At 39.6% G+C, this 18,011-nt stretch overlaps 2 protein-coding genes across 3 annotated transcripts in view; one reads left to right on the top strand and one right to left on the bottom strand.

Moving 5' to 3' along the window:
- Nucleotides 1-4,156, bottom strand: part of hltf (helicase-like transcription factor) — a 31,901-nt gene extending 27,745 nt beyond the window's left edge. The window contains exon 1 of the mRNA XM_015375304.1: nucleotides 4,139-4,156. The gene's annotated coding sequence lies outside the window, so the exon portion shown is untranslated. The remainder of the gene's footprint in view (nucleotides 1-4,138) is intronic.
- A 186-nt stretch (nucleotides 4,157-4,342) lies between these two features.
- Nucleotides 4,343-16,243, top strand: nubpl (nucleotide binding protein-like). 2 transcript variants are annotated; one of them, XR_001481251.1, is made up of 12 exons: nucleotides 4,343-4,521; nucleotides 6,813-6,957; nucleotides 10,302-10,336; nucleotides 12,640-12,730; nucleotides 12,818-12,857; nucleotides 12,942-13,032; nucleotides 13,148-13,241; nucleotides 13,323-13,408; nucleotides 13,534-13,618; nucleotides 13,880-13,962; nucleotides 14,128-15,497; nucleotides 15,608-16,243. XR_001481251.1 is itself a non-coding variant. In XM_015375306.1 (11 exons), the coding sequence occupies exons 1-11, from the start codon at nucleotides 4,393-4,395 to the stop codon at nucleotides 14,188-14,190; spliced, it is 978 nt and encodes a 325-aa protein (XP_015230792.1). In that variant the 5' UTR covers nucleotides 4,343-4,392; the 3' UTR covers nucleotides 14,191-14,542. The 2 variants fall into 2 exon arrangements, 1 of the variants encoding a protein (XP_015230792.1); XM_015375306.1 differs by lacking the exon at nucleotides 15,608-16,243 and having other exon boundaries at nucleotides 13,498-13,618; nucleotides 14,128-14,542.
- The last annotated feature ends 1,768 nt before the right edge of the window (nucleotides 16,244-18,011 follow it).

Genomic DNA, 18,011 nt, shown 5'->3' with positions numbered 1-18,011 from the left:
ATATATATATATATATATATATATATATATATATATATATATATATAATTAACTGAACCCAACATAATAAATACTTAATCATATTTGCCCACATAATTTCTAATTTATCTTTAGGTTATTGTTAGTGATGGGCAGATGAGGCGTATGGCACATTTCCCAAATTGTGTCGACACTGTGTTGAAACTGTGTAGCTGTATCACTTAATGGCGACATCTGCTGGATTAAAAAAATAATTGCAGGCAACTTCAATAAAGACTGGAAACAGACTGAACGAGGTTCATTGACACATTTTTATTTAGAAACATCAGCTGCGTTAACCTATTTTAGCCAAGGTGATTGCGCCGCTTACAAACCTTTTCTCCTGCTTTTGAGAACACCCTTTAACAGGGCAGTGATGATGACAGCGTACATAAAAATGTCATTGCAAGTTTGTACAAGGTAGGGTAATTTAGTCTTTGCAATTTCCAGTATTGTAGTGGATCCTGTGATCTTAGTGTGTTCTCCTCGGAGATGTATCTTTGTACCTCGAAAATGGCATCGGTGGTGACATTTGAATTGGCCTTGCTCTCCTTGACTTTCATGTCCAGCGGGTGCCACAGGTTGTCATCTGAGGAAACAATAAAATGCATCTGTGTTACTTATTCATTGTATTCACATGGAGTGATTTGTATGAACATTAAAATACAAATGAACACAATTAGGAATCATAACATACCTGGATTGGAAGGAGATGGTTGAGTTGTAGGTCCAGCTTTGGCATCTTCCATTTGTGTCGGTACAGCGTTTCTCATTACTGCCGCACACTCTGATTTTAGTCTTTTCACTGCATCATTGGCTTTTGACGCACTTAAGAATGCCATCGTCTTGAACCTAGGGTCCAGCATTGTTGGTATTGTCATTACACTTAATGACTCCAGGTTGCACAGAGTTTCTAGCAGTCTTCTTTTCAGGTTTTCCACAAGATTGATTGTGGTTTCTATGGTTACATTTAATGCATTGCATTGCAGTGAGTGATGCAACATTTTGAGCATTGGGATAACCTTTGATCCAGACACTCTTTTTTCCTTAGACAGCTCCACTGTCGCCTGATTAAATGGAGCAAGCACACAGATATAGCTCAGCTCACTACAAATGATTATAAAATCATAGAGGAGACCTCTATGATTTTATAATCATTTGTAGTGAGCTGAGCTATATCACTTATATATCACCTTATTCAAAATGATCCCACACGGGAGAAAACTTCCTCTTCCTTGGTTGATCCATAGTTTTAAATGACAAGCCAAAAACCGATGCAAAGCAAACAATACAAGCTATCTCCATCCAACAAAACCCACGTGTCGATACATTTTCTGTTTATAAATACAATTTGACGCGATCACAATCAAAAGACACAGGAACTATATCGGTCACGTGGTTTTCCTTAACGAGATACGCGCACCGACACGGGGCTTCACCCTGTTTGCTCGGCGCATGCACCGAGGTTTCAGTGTCGTCAGACCCATCACTAGTTATTGTCACTCTGCCAGTTTCTGATGGTCCTATTGGTTTTCTCATCATGCTTTCCACCATTTCCTAGTTTCGATCTTTAACTTCAAGATACTTTTCTGCAGGGGAATCCTTGTTGGCGCGCTCAAAAGGTCAGTCCAAGATGCAGTTCAGATACTTTTCTTTTATTGATCTTCAAAACATGCAATGCAGCAAACAAGAAAAAATAAATCCACAGGTTCGATCCGTGATCAAGCCCAAAAGAGAACAAAAAAAAACATCCAAAGCTTAAAGTGGTCAGCAAAAAGTAGACATCACCCACTCACTGAAACTCACAGGTGAGCAACAGGGGATATTACAAATCACTGCTGACACTACGTGATCTGGAGACCCCTGAGCCCGCTCTGAGCCGTCTGGAGACCCCTGAGCCCGCTCTGTGTCTTCCAAAGACCCCTGATTCGGAGCCGCAATTGGCGGGCTCCTCTGTTCCTTATTCGGAGCCGCAATTGGCGGGCTCCTCTGTTCCTGTTCCGTAGCCGCAATCGGCGGTCCAGTCCAAGCCTGTTCCTGAACCGCTGTCGGCGGTTACCTCTGGGTCTGCTCCTGAGCCGCAGTCCGCGGCCCCCTCCGAGCCTGTTCCAGAACGTCTGCCATGCCTCCGGCCCCGCGGCTGGCCCCTAGAGCGTCTGCTTCGCCTCTGGCCTCCTGAGATTCAACCTCTAGAAACTTTCTTGCCCTCCTTGCCTGGTTCTCCCTCCGCCCACCCTGGATGGGTTGTTTTTTGTTTTTTTTGGACTGATCTGGGGCGTCTGGAATCCGCCCTTGAGGGGGGGGTACTGTTGGGATCCAGAGGTTTGGCCACCAGAGGGCGCCGTGGATCCCTTTCTGAGAGCTTGTGCTCACCTGCAACAGCTGTTCCCCATCTGCTCATCAAGAGGAACTACTTAAGCTGGAGGATAACTTCCCTCCTTGCCAGATTGTTTGCCAGTTATGGTTAGCAAGCCTGAGCCAACCTGCCTGCCTGAATCTGACTCCCTGATAACCTGAACCTAACCTGTTTTTGTCCTCTCTGCCCTCCAGGAAGAACCCAGTCTGTGTTCAATAAACCTTTGGACTTTCCCTCTGCCTCTGTGTGTGTTCTGCATTTGGGCTAGTAACACAACCCATCATGACACAGGCAATCTCCAAATGAGAACTCGTTTTTATCCGTCATTAATCGGGGTGTTTTAAACGAGTGTCCCTTCTGCAGTCTGTCTGAAAATGTTTTTCATGTTTTTATGGATTGCGTCAGACTAAAGACCATTTTTAGTCTTTTAACAAATGTTTTTAGTCTTTTTGGCACCATTTTTACAACTTCCCTATTTATTGGAGGAGTGTGTCAAAGCAAAAGCAACAAGGCAAAGGCCAGACTTTTAAACTTTTTAATCAGTGAAGCTAAAATAGCTATTTATTTGTCCCGTAGAGACAGACTGCAGGAGAGACCTTACCTTGACGCAGTGGCTCTGTGGAGGTGCAGCCTTAAAGCCAGGATCAGGCTGGAGTTTCACTCCCACAGAGCCACACAGAACATGGAGGATTTTATTCAGTTGTGAGGTTTTATAAACATTTTATGTTCTGTGTCAGATGATGGAGAACTGCATTTTAACAAGCTCCTCATTTAATGATTTTAACTCACACTTGTTTTTACTTTAATAGTGATTTTTAACTGACACTTGTTTTACGTCAATTATTGATATGTTTGAATTGTGTAAATAAAGTAATGTTAAAAGTCAAAGTCTTCTTCTTCTCCAGCCTGGACCCACAGAGAATGGTTTTATCGACTATGGACCAGAAACCCCTTTACCACTGCTGCGCAAAAGTCATTAACCAACGACACCTTCAGAACTGGCCGGTCTCTAATGGACTGAAAAACTTCATGGAAAAGCACCCCAGTGGAGGACTTTATACAAGCCTCCGATCAAAAAACCGAACCGGTGATCTCCAATGTAGGATTTTACACGGCTCCATTGCCACAAACTCGTTTTTATCAGTTATTAATTGGAGTGTTTTAAATGAGTGTCCTCTGTGGTCTGTCTGAAAACGTGTTCCACGTTTTTACGGAATGTGTAAGGCTAAAGACCATTTTTAATTAGTGTTTTTAGTCTTTTTGGGACCGTTTTTATAGGGGGAGTTTGTCAAAACAGAAGGAATAAGTCAAAGGCATGATTTTTAAATTTTTCAAACAGCGAAGCAAAAATGGCCATTTACCTGTCCTGTAGAGACAGACTGCAGGAAGGATCTCACCTGGATGTTGCAGCTCTGTGGAAGTGCAACGTTAAAGCCAGATTAAGGCTGGAGTTTTACTTCCACAGAGCCACACAGAACATGGAGGATTTTATTAGTTGTGGGGTTTTAAAAACATTGTATGTACTGTGTCAGATGATGGAAATCTACATTTCATCAAGCTCCTCATTTAATGATTTTAACTGACACTTGTTTATATCTTAATAGTGATTTTTAACTGACACTTGTTTTACGTCTATTGTTTATATATTTGAATTGTGTTTATAAAAATGGTGTTAAAAGTAAAAAAAAAAAGAAGAAAGTCTTCTTCTTATGTTTTTTTATTGGTGTATGGCAACCAACTTAAGGTGCATTTACCCCCACCTACCAGACTGGAGTGTAGTCATCAATGATGTCAGAGGGAAGTTATTAATTCATACCTCAATGTTAATTTCCTTTCGAAGATCGTTAGAGGTTTTAGGAAAAAAAAAAAAAAATCCCGTTGGTGTTTGAGCCGTTTTTATCTATTTTATTTTATCGGAGTTCAAGTAAAACTTCCGGTATTGACTTTCAAAATAAACCTTAGTTTCTTCTTCCTCCTCTTCTTCTTCTTCTTCTTCTTCTTCTTGATGCGCAGTAAAAATGCCTCTTTTCACATACTGCAGACTGTCCCATTTACTGAAAATATCAAGCCGAAACGCATCAATGTTCCAAAATGCAACTGAGATAAAACTCGGAACTGGTTGTGGGGTGCATCTGACTTGCTATCGGGTAATGTTTGTGTTTTGTTTTTTTACCTTGTGTTTAATTTGACCCCCTGGTAGCTGGGAGGCTAGCTTACTGGTTTTTTTGTGGCAGTTTCGTTGGCTGAATGAAAGAGCAGAAAATAAAATAGAACAACAAAAAAGGACATAAAATACTCAAACGACTAGGGCTTTTAATGTGTGTAGTAGTGGTGGGTTGATGGAGCTTCGTGAAGCGTTTCGACACATTTCCAAACTGTATGAAGACTGCGTTGATACAATGTCACTCAATACTGACACCTGCTGGACTTTTAAAATCCCTACATGCAGCCTATTTGACAGACTAAACGGACACTGACTTGATGACCTGGTAATACTGGAATTTAAGCCATTCTGTGTCATATCGTATTATTTAATATCCTTGTTTATATGAAAATATGTTTGATTTTTTTAGATGCAATCCATAAATAACGTGAACATTTAGGTGAACATTTCAATGATGATGATTGTGGACTACCGTAAACATATACCACATGAGTACAGGAAGTACGGTAAACTAAATGTCAATTTAAATTTCATAAAATTCAGATAACTTGAGTGATAACTGTGAGGAACAGGATGACACAATGAGAAAATCAAAAACAAATATGAGATGAAAATGGTCCCACACGGCTGAAACCTTTATTTTGTCTTAAGGCTGCAACATATTTCCTCATGAGTTTCAAAATGAAAAGCAAAAGAACAAAGATTTTTTTTGTAGATGCATTCCGTTCACAGATGCGCTTACAAGCACAGTTTTAGTGTTTCAGTCATTTTGAAACGGCGTCGGTATTGGTCACCTGACTTCAGGCTCGGACTGGTAATCTGTGATACCGGGCATTTTCCCGGTGGGCTGTTCCTAATTTCAGCGTGCGAGGGGTGGCCCTCCTTAAATCATACCGGCCCCAACACTTACTCTCCGGCCAAAGCTCCTACCTGTGACAGTAAATAACTTGAAGAGCTCAATAAATAATACAATGTTAACTACTTAAATGTTGCATGCAGTATATATATCCGTTCCTTGTCATGCACATCCTTGTGACGGTTGGCATATGGTGTAAATTTCTATTTCTTCAAACTGTAAAATCCTATTTCTTCAAACTGTAAAATCGTTGCAACAAACTTAATTAAAATAAAACTAAAATGCTTTCTTGAAACTATACGCACACTGACATAGAGACTATTACTCAAAACATACGCTGATGCATCAGTGTTGCTGGGACCCATCACTAGTGCGTAGATATTATTGTCCAAAACGGTTATCCTTCTGAATTTAGGGTCTCAGACAGACTTTCAGCAAAACCTGTTTGTCAGGTGTGAAAAGTCCTAATATTGTTTGCTAATTCTGGCAGATTTACAGTTCTCTTTTTTAAAGACTTGAGTCTGTTCCAGAAGTGAAGGTCTCTAAAGAATATGATGATGGCTTTATCTGTTTATCTGATTATGTAAGCATTTGATTTCTGCAAGGCCAATAGTTATTAATAACTGCACTGCTAAAAAAAAATAAAGGAAACACAAACAGCACAATATAACTTCAATGAAATAAAACTTCTGTAAAATCCAACTGTCCGCTTAGGAAGCAAGACTGATTGACAACCAGTTTCCCATGCTGTTGTGCAAATGGAATAGACAACAGGCAGATATTATTGGCAATCAGCAAACACACTCAATAAAGGATGGGTTCTGCTAGTGGGGACCACAGACCACTTCTCAGTACCTATAATCTCTGGCTTAATGTTTTTTAGTGTTGGTGGTACTTTTACACTTGTGGTAGCATGAGACAGACTCTACAACCCACACAAGTGGCTCATCCAGCATGGCATATCAATGTGAGCTGTACCTTTTAATAGGGAATTTTTCATCTCGCTGCATGCATACTCATTGTGAGGGACTGTCGTCAAGTCCATCACACCATGCAGGTGAATATTTACTGTCACCACATTTTCATCTAGGTAGACTGCGTGATGCAATCTTTTGGTTTTCCTGATATCTGACTGTATGATCGTGTTGAATTGTCTCTGTAAAGGGCCATGAGGTGATGTGTAATACATTGGCACTTTGGAAAAAAAAATATATATATATATTTAATTTAGTTTATTTATACAGTATCATTAAAACATGTAGAACTGTAACCCCATAAACCGTTAACCATTCTGACTCCTTCCAGAACCTCCCTGTCACTATTTAGATTTTTTTTATGTTTTGTGTATATTAGTTATGAAAATCATAGCCCTACTGTAATGGGTGTGAAAGTGGTTTCTCTTTGTTATTATGTCATAGGGATTGGTGGACAATAAAGGACTGCAGGACAGACAGAAGCAGCAAATGGCCAGGAGTCTTCCTAAGCAGAAACCCATACCAGGTGTCAAACAGGTGATTGTTGTTGCTTCAGGAAAAGGCGGCGTGGGCAAGTCCACAACAGCAGGTACTACCAAACTTTTCTGCAGAAACATTAAAGAATTTTCATTTAGATCTTTATCACACAAAAATAGATATATGTTTTGGATAAAATTTCTCTTAAGTATTCCAGTTTTTTGTTGAACTAAATGAATGATCAAAGTTTCTCTTCAGGAAGCAAATAGCACAGTTAATTTAGCCAACAATTCATATTTTAAACTATGTTCTAAGGCTTAAAAAATTCGATTAATCATGATTAATCTGTTGAGATATTTTAAGCAAATTTAGTAATGAGTTATTTAAGTGCTTTTTACAAACTGTAAACTAGTGTCTGAAAGGTTCACATGCAGCTTGCAGCAATATTTATAGAAAGATGGTGCAGTTCTTTCGGTGTCATAAGGTGTTTCCTTGACTGAAGGTTGCACCAAAGATGCAGTACATACCAGTCTTAATTGTACACATCAACAATGATGAAGACACTGTAGTACATATACCGGGTCATTTAGTGGAACTGTAACACTACCACAGAATCACACCTAAAAAACAGACAAAAACACTGGGCATGTGCTGACAATTTAAACCCAGAAACATGAAGAGGCAGTTTACAGAGGTAGGCTTAGCTACAACGTCATTTAAATAGGAAAAAAAATATTTTCTGATTTTTCGTTTACTGAAGCATAAATAATGTGGAAATGGTGTACTTACCATCCTGTGTGTCGTAGAGGTTCTCATACTGGTCCTTTTTTCTTCTTGCTCACCCTACAACTGGAACAGAGTCAAATTGATGAGGTCATGCTGATGTTGGGGGACAGCTAGTATGTATGCCCGTCTCAGCCTTGCTGGATCCTCAATATCTTGTATAACGTTTGAAGCGTGGAGGAGTACTGATGGCTTCCTCCTGTGAACCCACTTTCATACCAAAACACTGTCAACACACCATTATACAGTAGCTGTAAGTTAGAAACATGCTAAGCTGTCGTCTGGAACACATCAAATACGTTGCTATGCGTTGGAGATAAGTTCTTTATAAGTTGCGCATAGGTTATGCAAAAGTTACTCATAGGTTTTGGATAAGCTAGACACCATGAATAACTTACACTTAACCTATGTCACCAATCAAATAACTTGCCTGTAACTTATTGCCCACGTTATGGCATATGCTGGCGTACATCAAGAAATTTTGAACATGCTCAAATGTGTTGACGTATGCCAGCGACTTCAGCGTGCTCATACCTTATACAATACTAACACTGACAAAACATAACTTATCCAACAAATGCCAGTGTCTTTGCCAGATCTTTCGTACATAAGGCACACACTGGCTAAATCATCAAGGTGTGACAGGGGCTTGAGGTAACCATAGAATCAGACTGCTTTGATCCAGTTGAACTTAGAGTTAGCAAAACTATTGTCTTCATCTAAGCTTTCAATTTGTATGTTAGATCCAGTTCCAACCAGGTTATTTAAGGAGGTATTACCTTTGATCTCCTCCTCCATTTTAGATGTGATTAATCCCTCCCTGTTAGAGGAATGTGTACCAAAGGCTTTTAAGGTTGCTTTAATTAAACCTTTGCTTAAGACCCAGATGACTTGGTCAATTATAAACCTATACCTAATCTCCCTTTCTTACCTAAAATTCTTGAGAAAGTAGTTCCAACCAAGTGTGTGACAACTAACACCATAATGAACTTTTTGAAGAGTTTCAGTCTGGCTTTAGAGCTAATCATAGCACTGAAACAGCTCTAGTGAAAGTCAATGATGATATTCTCAGGGCCACAGATAATGGACTTATTTGGATCAAATTTCCACTGTTATGCTGATGATACTCAGCTATATCTGCCTATAAATCCAGATGAAGCTTACCCATTACATAGATTACAGGCATGTATTAGACATAAAAAGACATAAAAACCTGGCAGACTCTTAACGTTCTGCTCCTGAATGCAGACAAAACAGAAGTTATAGTCTTTGGATCAGAGTCTTTGAAAAAACAAAGTCAGTCACTTCATTTGAAAGGGATTAAATTGATCTCGGATAATAAAGTAAAAAATCTTGGTATTATTTTTGATCAAGACCCGTCATTTAAATCTCATATCAAATAAGTTTCTAGAATTTCCTTCTTTCATCTGCGGAATATTGCAAAAATTAGAAATATCCTGTGCAGGGGTGATGCTGAGAAACTAGTCCATGCATTTGTTACCGCAAGGCTTGACTATTGTTTTGCTTTACTATCAGGAAGTCCACACACAAACTGTAGTTAAAAGTCTTCAGTGGATCCAAAATGCTGCAGCCAGAGTTCTGATTAAAATCAAAAATAGAGATCATATATCTCCTATCTTAGCTTCTCTCCATTGGCTTCCTGTTAAACTCAGAATAGAATATGAAATCCTCCTTTTCACATATAGAACCTTAAATAGCCAAGCTCCATCTTACATCAGAGATATGATTGTTTGCCTTTGTTTGGATGTTGGAGCTTGGCCTGTTTTTCAGAGTATTCCCGTTTCTCTGATTGTGACTAATTGTATGTGCTCTCTTCATTCTGGCTTGGAGCTCGTCTGTCAAGCTGTATGTTTCATGGACGGAGCCACCTGTGGAGCTGGTTGAAAGTTGCCTTAAGAGTCTACTTCTTTTTGTATATCTACTTCTGTCTCCTTGAACCCCAGTTGGCCTCGGCAGATGGCCGCTCACACCGTGACTGATTTTGCTGGAGATTTCTTCCTGTTAAAAGGGAGTTTTTTCCTTCTCCACAGTCGCTTCAAGCATGCTCGATGTGAGGGATTGCCTTCGAGTCAATGAGTTGATAAAGTCAACCGGTTTTCCTTAGATAGGAAACTTTTAATCAATTTAACTGTATGATCTGGTTGAACTGTAAAGTGCCTTGACATAACGTGTTGTGAATTGGCGCTATATAAATAAACTGAATTGAATCTCACTAATGAGCTATGGAACATGTAAACTTGACAAATATTGTGATTCATTTTATATCATGATATATTGATATCGCTTGAAATGAAGAACAATATTGTGAAATGTTAAAATCCTATATCGCCCAGCCCTATCCAGAATTAAAGTGACTTAGTTTTAGCTTCTTCTGGTAAAGATTATGCAGGGAAAGCAACAGTAAAAACTACAAAGCCTAATGCTATCAGATTATTAAAATATATAAATACTCAACTGATAAAATCTATTAGGAAAACAAGAGTTAGTTGCATGGTCCCATACTTGTGGAATTGTTTGTAACAGTAACTTTATCTTAGTTTCGTAGTTCAGCTGAAAACAAAATAAAAGGTTGAGTTTTGCTTAAAGTTTATGGTTGAAGTATTTGCCAAATAAACCGTTGGATTCATTTAAAATATGTTTGTGTTTTTGCAGTGAACTTGGCTCTTGGGATTATGGCCGTTGATCATGTAAGATATCGCTCAGCTTTCTTTTTCACATTTATTTGAATTAAACAATGTTACCGCCCAAGGTGAGAGATTTGACTGATACATTAATACACTACTCAAAAAAATTAAAGGAACACTTTGTAATCAGAGTGTAGTATCAAGTTAATTAAACTTCTGGGATAATGATTTGGTTATGTAAGTAGCAGAGGGGGTTGTTAATCAGTTTCAACTGCTTTGGTGTTAATGAAATTAACAACAGGTGCACTAGAGGGGCAACAATGAGATGACCTTCAAAACAGGAATGGTTTTACAGGTGAAGGCCACTGACATTTTTTCCCCTCATCTTTTCTGATTTTTTTTCACCAGTTTTGCATTTGGTTAGGGTCACTGTCACTACTGTTAGCATGGGGCGTTACCTGGACCCTCAGAGGTTGCACAGGCAGTCCAAGTCCTCCAGGATGGCACATCAATACATGCCATTGCCAGAAGGTTTGCCGTGTCTCCCAGCACAATCTCAAGAGCATGGAGGAGATTCCAGGAGACAGACAGTTACTCCAGGAGAGCTGGACAGGGCCGTAGAAGGTCTACAACCCATCAGCAGGACCGGTATCTGCTCCTTTGTGCAAGGAGGAGCAGGAGGAGCACTGCCAGAGCCCTACAAAATGACCTCAAACAAGCCACTGGTGTGAATGTCTCTGAACAAACAACAGACAACAACAACAGACTTCACCAGGGTGGCTTGATGGCCCGACATCCTCTAGTGGGCCCAGTGCTCACTGCCCGGCACCTAGGAGGTCGATTGGCATTTGCCACAGAACACCGGAATTGGCAAGTCCGCCACCGGCGCCCTGTGATTTTCACAGATGAGAGCAGGTTCACCCTGAGCACATGTGACAGACGTGAAAGAGTCTGGAGAAGCCGTGGAGAACGTTATGCTGCCTGTAACATCGCTCAGCATGACCGGTTTGGTGGTGGGTCAGTGATGGTCTGGGAGGCATAGCCATGGAGGGATGCACAGACCTATAAACACTAGACAACAGCCCCCTGACTGCCATTAGGTATGGGGATGAAATCCTTGCACCCATTGTCAGACCCTATGCTGGTGCAGTGGGTCCTGGGTTCCTCTTGGTGCACGACAATGCCCGGCCTCATGTGGCGAGAGTATGCAGGCAGTTCCTGGAGGATGAAGGAATTGATACCATTGATTGGCCCCCCCACGCTCGCCTGACCTAAATCCAATAACACCTTTGGGACATTATCTTTCAATCCATCCGATGCAGCCAGGTTGCACCTCAGACTGTCCAGGAGCTCAGTGATGCCCTGGTCCAGATCTGGAAGGAGATATCCCAGGACGCCATCAGTTGTCTCATTAGGAGCATGCCCCGACATTGTCAGGCATGCATACTAGGGGTGTGGGAAAAAGTCGTTTTGGCGATATATCGTGATATTCGGCTGCCCAATATAATATCGATCTTTCACTTCTTAGTATCGATAAAAAAAAAAAAAAATAGTTACATAAAACATTGATGGGAAAATGGGCTACCTCTGCACCACCAATCTGGCAGAAAGCGCTGTGGAGCCCTTTAACTATGCGTGCAGCACCAAATCTGTATTAGAGGCAGTCACAGTGGAAGAAAACCCCAAACAACATGGATAATAATACCTAATCAATATTTTCTGATAAAAATATACAGCACTTGCTGTTTTATCTCATCATTTGATTTTGATAGCTGGGGAAAATATGGCAATATATAGTGATAGTGCAATATCGTGATAATATCGTATCGTGACCCAAATATCGCGACATGTATCGAATCGCAACACTCATGCCAATACTCACCTCTAATGCATACAAACATGTGGGGGCCATACAAATAACTGAATACCATTTGAGTTGCTGCAATCAAATTTCAGAAAAATGGACTATAGCCTGCCTCATAATTTTTTCACTGTAATTTTTGGGGTGTCTTTGAATTCAGCCCTCTGTAGGTTGATAATTTTGCATTTCCATCAAATGATGTGGCATCCTTTTGTTCCTAACACATCACTCAGTCCATATCAGTATTAATAAACAGCATGCTTTTTCCCCATTGAGATCTTATGTATTTTTGTGTTCCTTTAATTTTTTTGAGCAGTTTATTTATTAACCATTATGCATGATTGGGAATAGCTGTCTAAAGTTTAATACTTACAATCATGTATTAAGCTTATCGATTTTTAATTTTTTTTGATTGATTTTTGTAACTGGGTTTCAGCACATCAATGACGAAAGTCAGTTTATTGGGAGTGTCCTGTCTGAATCTGGTTTATTTCTTCTCTCTTAGTCTAAGACAGTTGGTCTGTTGGATGCTGACGTCTATGGCCCATCTATACCCAAACTCATGAACCTTAAAGGAAACCCAGAGCTCAGTGATGGTGTGTTATGTTGAAACTGAGATTTTAGAAATGATGTCTAAAGTTATCCGAGTTTAACTTTTTTTTTTTTTTCTTGCCTTCTTCCAGATAACCGAATGATTCCTCTTATCAACTATGGCGTGCCATGGTGAGTTAAATCAGTTTGACGGATTGGGTATTTTTACACATGTTTTCTTTCATGCTTCTTAGCATAAATTGCCCTTTCTGTCAGCATGTCAATGGGCTTCCTAGTGGAGGATACATCTCCCATTGTGTGGAGGGGACTGATGGTAATGTCTGCTATAGAGAGATTACTCAGACAGGTAAAAGTCTTAAGTTTCTAGCTTAAGGTGTGACAGAAGAGCTGAATTTATTTTTGTTCTTTACTATTTTCCCATCCTCTCATTTAATGCGGAAACTGTCTACTTGTGTTTGTAGGTACAATGGGGGGCTTTGGACTACTTGGTGGTAGACATGCCTCCTGGGACCGGAGACGTCCAACTGTCCATCTCTCAAAATATTCCAGTAGCAGGTCTGTCCTTCTTGCGCACACCATTCTAAAAATACATTTTAGTTTTTTAAGGTTTTTAACATGCCAATATTTTGTGTGCAGGTGCAGTCATTGTTTCAACACCTCAAGATGTTGCTCTGCTGGATGCTCGCAGGGGAGTGGAGATGTTTAAAAAAGTCAACGTGCCGGTAATCTATTTTTTTACAAAATCAGAGAATCTGTCCTGTCTAATGATGAAGGAAGTTATGGGGAAAAAAATTTGGCTTTTTCCCCACAGGTTCTAGGTCTCATTCAAAACATGAATGTCTTCCAGTGTCCCAACTGTAATCACCAAACCCACATCTTTGGCTCCGACGGGGTACGGCAACTTGCAGAGAAAATTGGAGTTAAGTTTTTGGGTAAGAAATTCAAAACAGCAGTATAGTTGCAAACTTTAGCAGGGTTCTTATGATGTGACTAATTTCCTTCTATTATTTTCTTTCTTTTTTACATAATTCTTTTGAAGATTTCTTATGAGGCTTGAGGAATGAAAAATGTCTTTATTTTGCGTCATAAAACAATCTTTGATTCTTGCAGCACTTACCAGACAATATCTTGGAAAGTAGTGAATAATTTCATAGTCATTAAGAGGTTTTGTACATGTGTTTATTGCATTTCAGGGGACATCCCTCTTCACCTAACCATCAGGGAGATGTCAGACAAAGGACAACCAATAGTCATTTCTTACCCGGACAGTTTAGAGGTTTCTACATCACTGTACATTGTAGCATTCAGTTCGATTGTTACAGTGGATTTATTATTTTTTGTCAGTTAGTTTAGGAAATTTGATTATTTCACATAGTTAATATAGTAATTCATTTATCTGTATAAAGCTTTTTTTTTTGCTGTTGTGCTTCTTTACATCCAGGCGGAGGCTTACAAGAAGTTGGCATCTGCTGTGATCCAGAATCTACAAGAACTGAACTCATGAAGGAAAATGTCACCAGAAAATGATGCAAAAAGTTACTTATCCTTATTTTTTCCCCTTTCATTCTCCCATTTCTTTCTTGTGCTGTCTCGCTATTTGAATAAAAAGTTTAAACTAAATTATTATTTATAGTATGCTTTCAATGTTATATCTCTCTCAGTAGATGATACTAATTATGGTTTGACTTAAAATGTATAAAAACTGCTAAAATGCTAAATTCACAGCTTCTTAGAAAAAGCTTTACTTGGTGAACAATTGAAATATAAATCCGTATAATCTGAGGTCAGAAGATGATAAACTACAAAAAAATTGTACTTAAGCATGGCTCTACTTTATCATATTTAAACTCGAGTAAAAGTACAAAATACCATCCAAAAAATTAATCAAGAGTCAAAACTATTAGGTAAAAATGCTACTCAAAAAAAATGATACATTCACTCAAATGCAATTTTAGCAGCAAAGACGCATCTGCTGCTTCATTTTTGATGCGTGTAATGTCAGATGCGCCTTAAGCATCTTTGATCCTGAAGCACCTCAAGTGAAGTGAGTACAGATGCATCTGATGCTTTTGCTGCTCCTCTTTTCAATTGCAAGGAGTGGCTTTACTATATTTTCTGTGATCAGTGTGTAAAAAGTAGTCGGAAAAATAAGACAGATGTTGCAGAAGTGGCCTCTTTTATTCAACAACAACACGGCGGGAGACAGCACGGCTACAGGTGGATGCATCAGAAATGTTGGATGGCTGGCATAGTCACAGACAGGGAAACGGTTCGTCTTTTGATGCGCTTATTGGATCTCAACGAGGTTGACCTGCTTGCACAAAATCGCTTGAGACGACGTTTATATGTCAGTCGGGAACCAAACTATGTCTGGCACATGGATGGGTACGACATATTTAAGCCTTATGGGATATGTGTTAATGGATGCGTGGATGGCTTTTCTAGGAAAATGATCTGGCTAAAGCATACAAGACTAATAGTGACCCTCAGATTATTGCTGGCTATTTTATTGATTCTGTGATTGGGGTACAATGGATTTCCACAAAAGATACGAATGGATCATGGCACAGAGAACACTTGTGTGGCAGCAATGCAAAGATTCCTGCACAACACCGAGAATGAAAATGGTTTTGAATCTGTTATTCTCTGTCCGAGTACAGGAAATCAAAGTATAGAGCGATGGTGCACTTTAGGAAGTGAATGTGCCCAGTTTTGGATGGACCGTTCCACCAGCTTAAAGCCGATGGCTATTTTCTTGACAGCTTTCTGGACAAATCACTGATCCAGTTTTGCTTCCTACAAACAATACAGGTACTTTAAATTTATTTCTTGCCTTCAGCACCCAAATTTGAAATAAATAACAAATTATAAAAAAGCATGATTTTTTTTCATATTTTTTTCCTGATTATTTTATTAAACAGATGGAGTTGGATCAAGTTGTCCAGGTATGGAATGGCCGTCGTATACGGTCAAATAATCCTTGGGCTCCTCATGGTTGTCCCACATTAATGCATGTTGTTCCCAACCTGTATGGGGTTCCCAATTTTTTAGTTTGTAATCTAACAAAGCTGGAAATATGTATAGAAGAATGTCGTTTCAAGGACTTTCCCTGTGATGTCGACGTGTTTCACTTATGCACTGGACTCATGACTGAGCCCACTGGTAATAACAGATGATGTGTATGAAATTACTAATCTTTATGTAAGACTCCGTCAAATGATCAGTGATGGGCTGAGGGAATAGCTTCTCTAAGTCACCCAGGTCCACAAAATATGTCCTGTGTAAATACATGTGTAAATATAAAGAGTACAAATATTCTCATTACTCTTTACATGTATGTTTTTCTGTATTATGTCCAATCGATTTATTTAGAGTGCAACAGCAAATCATAAACAGACTCTACACTTTATTCAAAGTGTATTTATTTTGTATTCTGCCAACAGAGAACAATTCATTATGCACTCGTTTAATTAGCTTAAGATAAAGAAATTTAGCAAGTTGTGCCCAGTAAAACAAAAAAAGAAGACTTTTTATAACCTTCCACAAAAGAAATAAAATGTGCAAAAAAGACAAATTAGAAAAAGATTTTGTTATAAATATGAATGCCATGTAACAAGTACAACTGTCAACACATTTGTGTAAATAAAGATACAATAACAAACAGGTCCTATATTTGTTTATTTTGGCTGTGAACTTGTAAACATATCCTACAGTCATTTTCATTTTACCTCTTATAATTTATTATGTCACTTAACAATTAACATGTTAATTATGGCATAACAAATGTCGGCTACACTTTGATGTCTGGCATCATGGCTTTCCAGAGATAGAATTTTTGACTGCTCCCCTGACAGTGAACAGATATGCAGAACTTGTGCATGTGTGGTGTAATATCTCTCTTGTTGATTTTTTTGACAACCTAGCCTTAAACAAATGCAGTTAGATTTAAACACAAACAAAAATATGGTCAACAAAGGAACAAAACAAACCATAGACCAGAGCAGACAGATGCAAAAGACAAATGTGGTAGGTTTGGCAGATGTCATGGGAATTCATTCAAAGACTGCCCTGCTCGAAATACAGACTGCAAGAAATGTCAGAAAAAGGGACATTTTGCGGCTGTGTGTAAAACCAAAATGAGAGTGGAGGAACTTCAGCAGAGTGACATGAGTGAAAGAGTGGAAACTTTGTTTTTGGGCACAATGACAACTGCACCTAGCACAGTGTGGAAAAAGTCAATTGGAGTAAATGGTCAGCAACTGGTGTTCAAGCTCGACACCGGCGCTGCAGTGACAGCCATCCCAAAACACATGTACTCTGAAAAGCTGCATGGGAAACTGTCACCTCCAAACAAGACTCCTTGGCTTGCCACTCATACAAGACCTCAGCTTTCTAACTCAAGTGGATGCCATTGCCACAGAGAATACTTATGTGAAGCAATATCCCAGAGTGTTCACTGGTTTAGGGAAGCTAGAGGGAGAATACAAGATTAAATTGAAAGAAAATGCCACACCATTTGCCCTCGCAGTGCTACGCCACTTGCCTCTGTCATTAAGAGGAAAGGTTCAAGAGGAGCTAAATAGAATGGAGGCAATGGGAGTTATTTCACCCATAGAAGAAGCAACAGAGTGGTTCTCAGGAATGGTTGTAGTACCAAAACCAAATGGAAAGATCCGTATTTGTGTCGACCTCACCCGCCTAAATGAGAATGTATGCAGGGAAAGACACATCCTCCCAGCAGTTGATGAGATGCTCGCGAAACTAGCTGGAGCTAGAATTTTTTTCAAAGCTAGATGCCACTGCAGGTTTTTGGCAAATCCCTCTGCAAAGGGAATTGGCCTCACTCACCACCTTTATTACGCCATTTGGCCGTTTTTGCTTCAACCGACTTCCGTTTGGAATTTCCAGAAGCGCTTGACGCAGATGCTGGATGGCCTTGAAGGAACGGTTTGTCATGCAGATGACATTTTGGTGTTTGGCGCCACGCCACTAACCTGACAACAGCCAGATGCATGTCTCGCTCCGCCTAGCTCCACTCACATACATCTGGGAACCCGCCATAGGAATTGCCTTTACTGAAGGCTGGGCCTTATCAAGACTCCTTGCATATGATTGGATAAACCACTTGTCTGTCATCTTTATTGACGTGCTATTTCAACCACTCACACCGAAGCTAACCCGTGACGCTGTGAGAGGAGGAGCCATTTGGTAGATCAAGCTCTTGCCAAATCCGGTCGGGAGAAGGGCGAAAACATAGTTTCCACCAACAAAAGCCTTCAAAGCCGTTCTCTGATGTTCTTTTAATGAAACAATATCAGATAGATT

This window comes from Cyprinodon variegatus, unplaced genomic scaffold (assembly GCF_000732505.1).
Source record: "Cyprinodon variegatus isolate N-32 unplaced genomic scaffold, C_variegatus-1.0 Scaffold116, whole genome shotgun sequence".
NCBI classification, from domain to species: domain Eukaryota; kingdom Metazoa; phylum Chordata; class Actinopteri; order Cyprinodontiformes; family Cyprinodontidae; genus Cyprinodon; species Cyprinodon variegatus.
Note: the sequence above shows the minus strand (reverse complement) of the source record. Positions and strands in the feature narration are given on the sequence as shown.

Coding starts and splice junctions, on each gene's coding strand:
- nubpl (XM_015375306.1), top strand. CDS start 4,393: ATGCCTCTTTTCACATACTGCAGACTGTCCCATTTACTGAAAATATCA. Junction 12,731..12,817: donor AAACCCAGAGCTCAGTGATG/GTGTGTTATGTT, acceptor GCCTTCTTCCAG/ATAACCGAATGATTCCTCTT. Junction 13,242..13,322: donor TCAAAATATTCCAGTAGCAG/GTCTGTCCTTCT, acceptor TTTTGTGTGCAG/GTGCAGTCATTGTTTCAACA.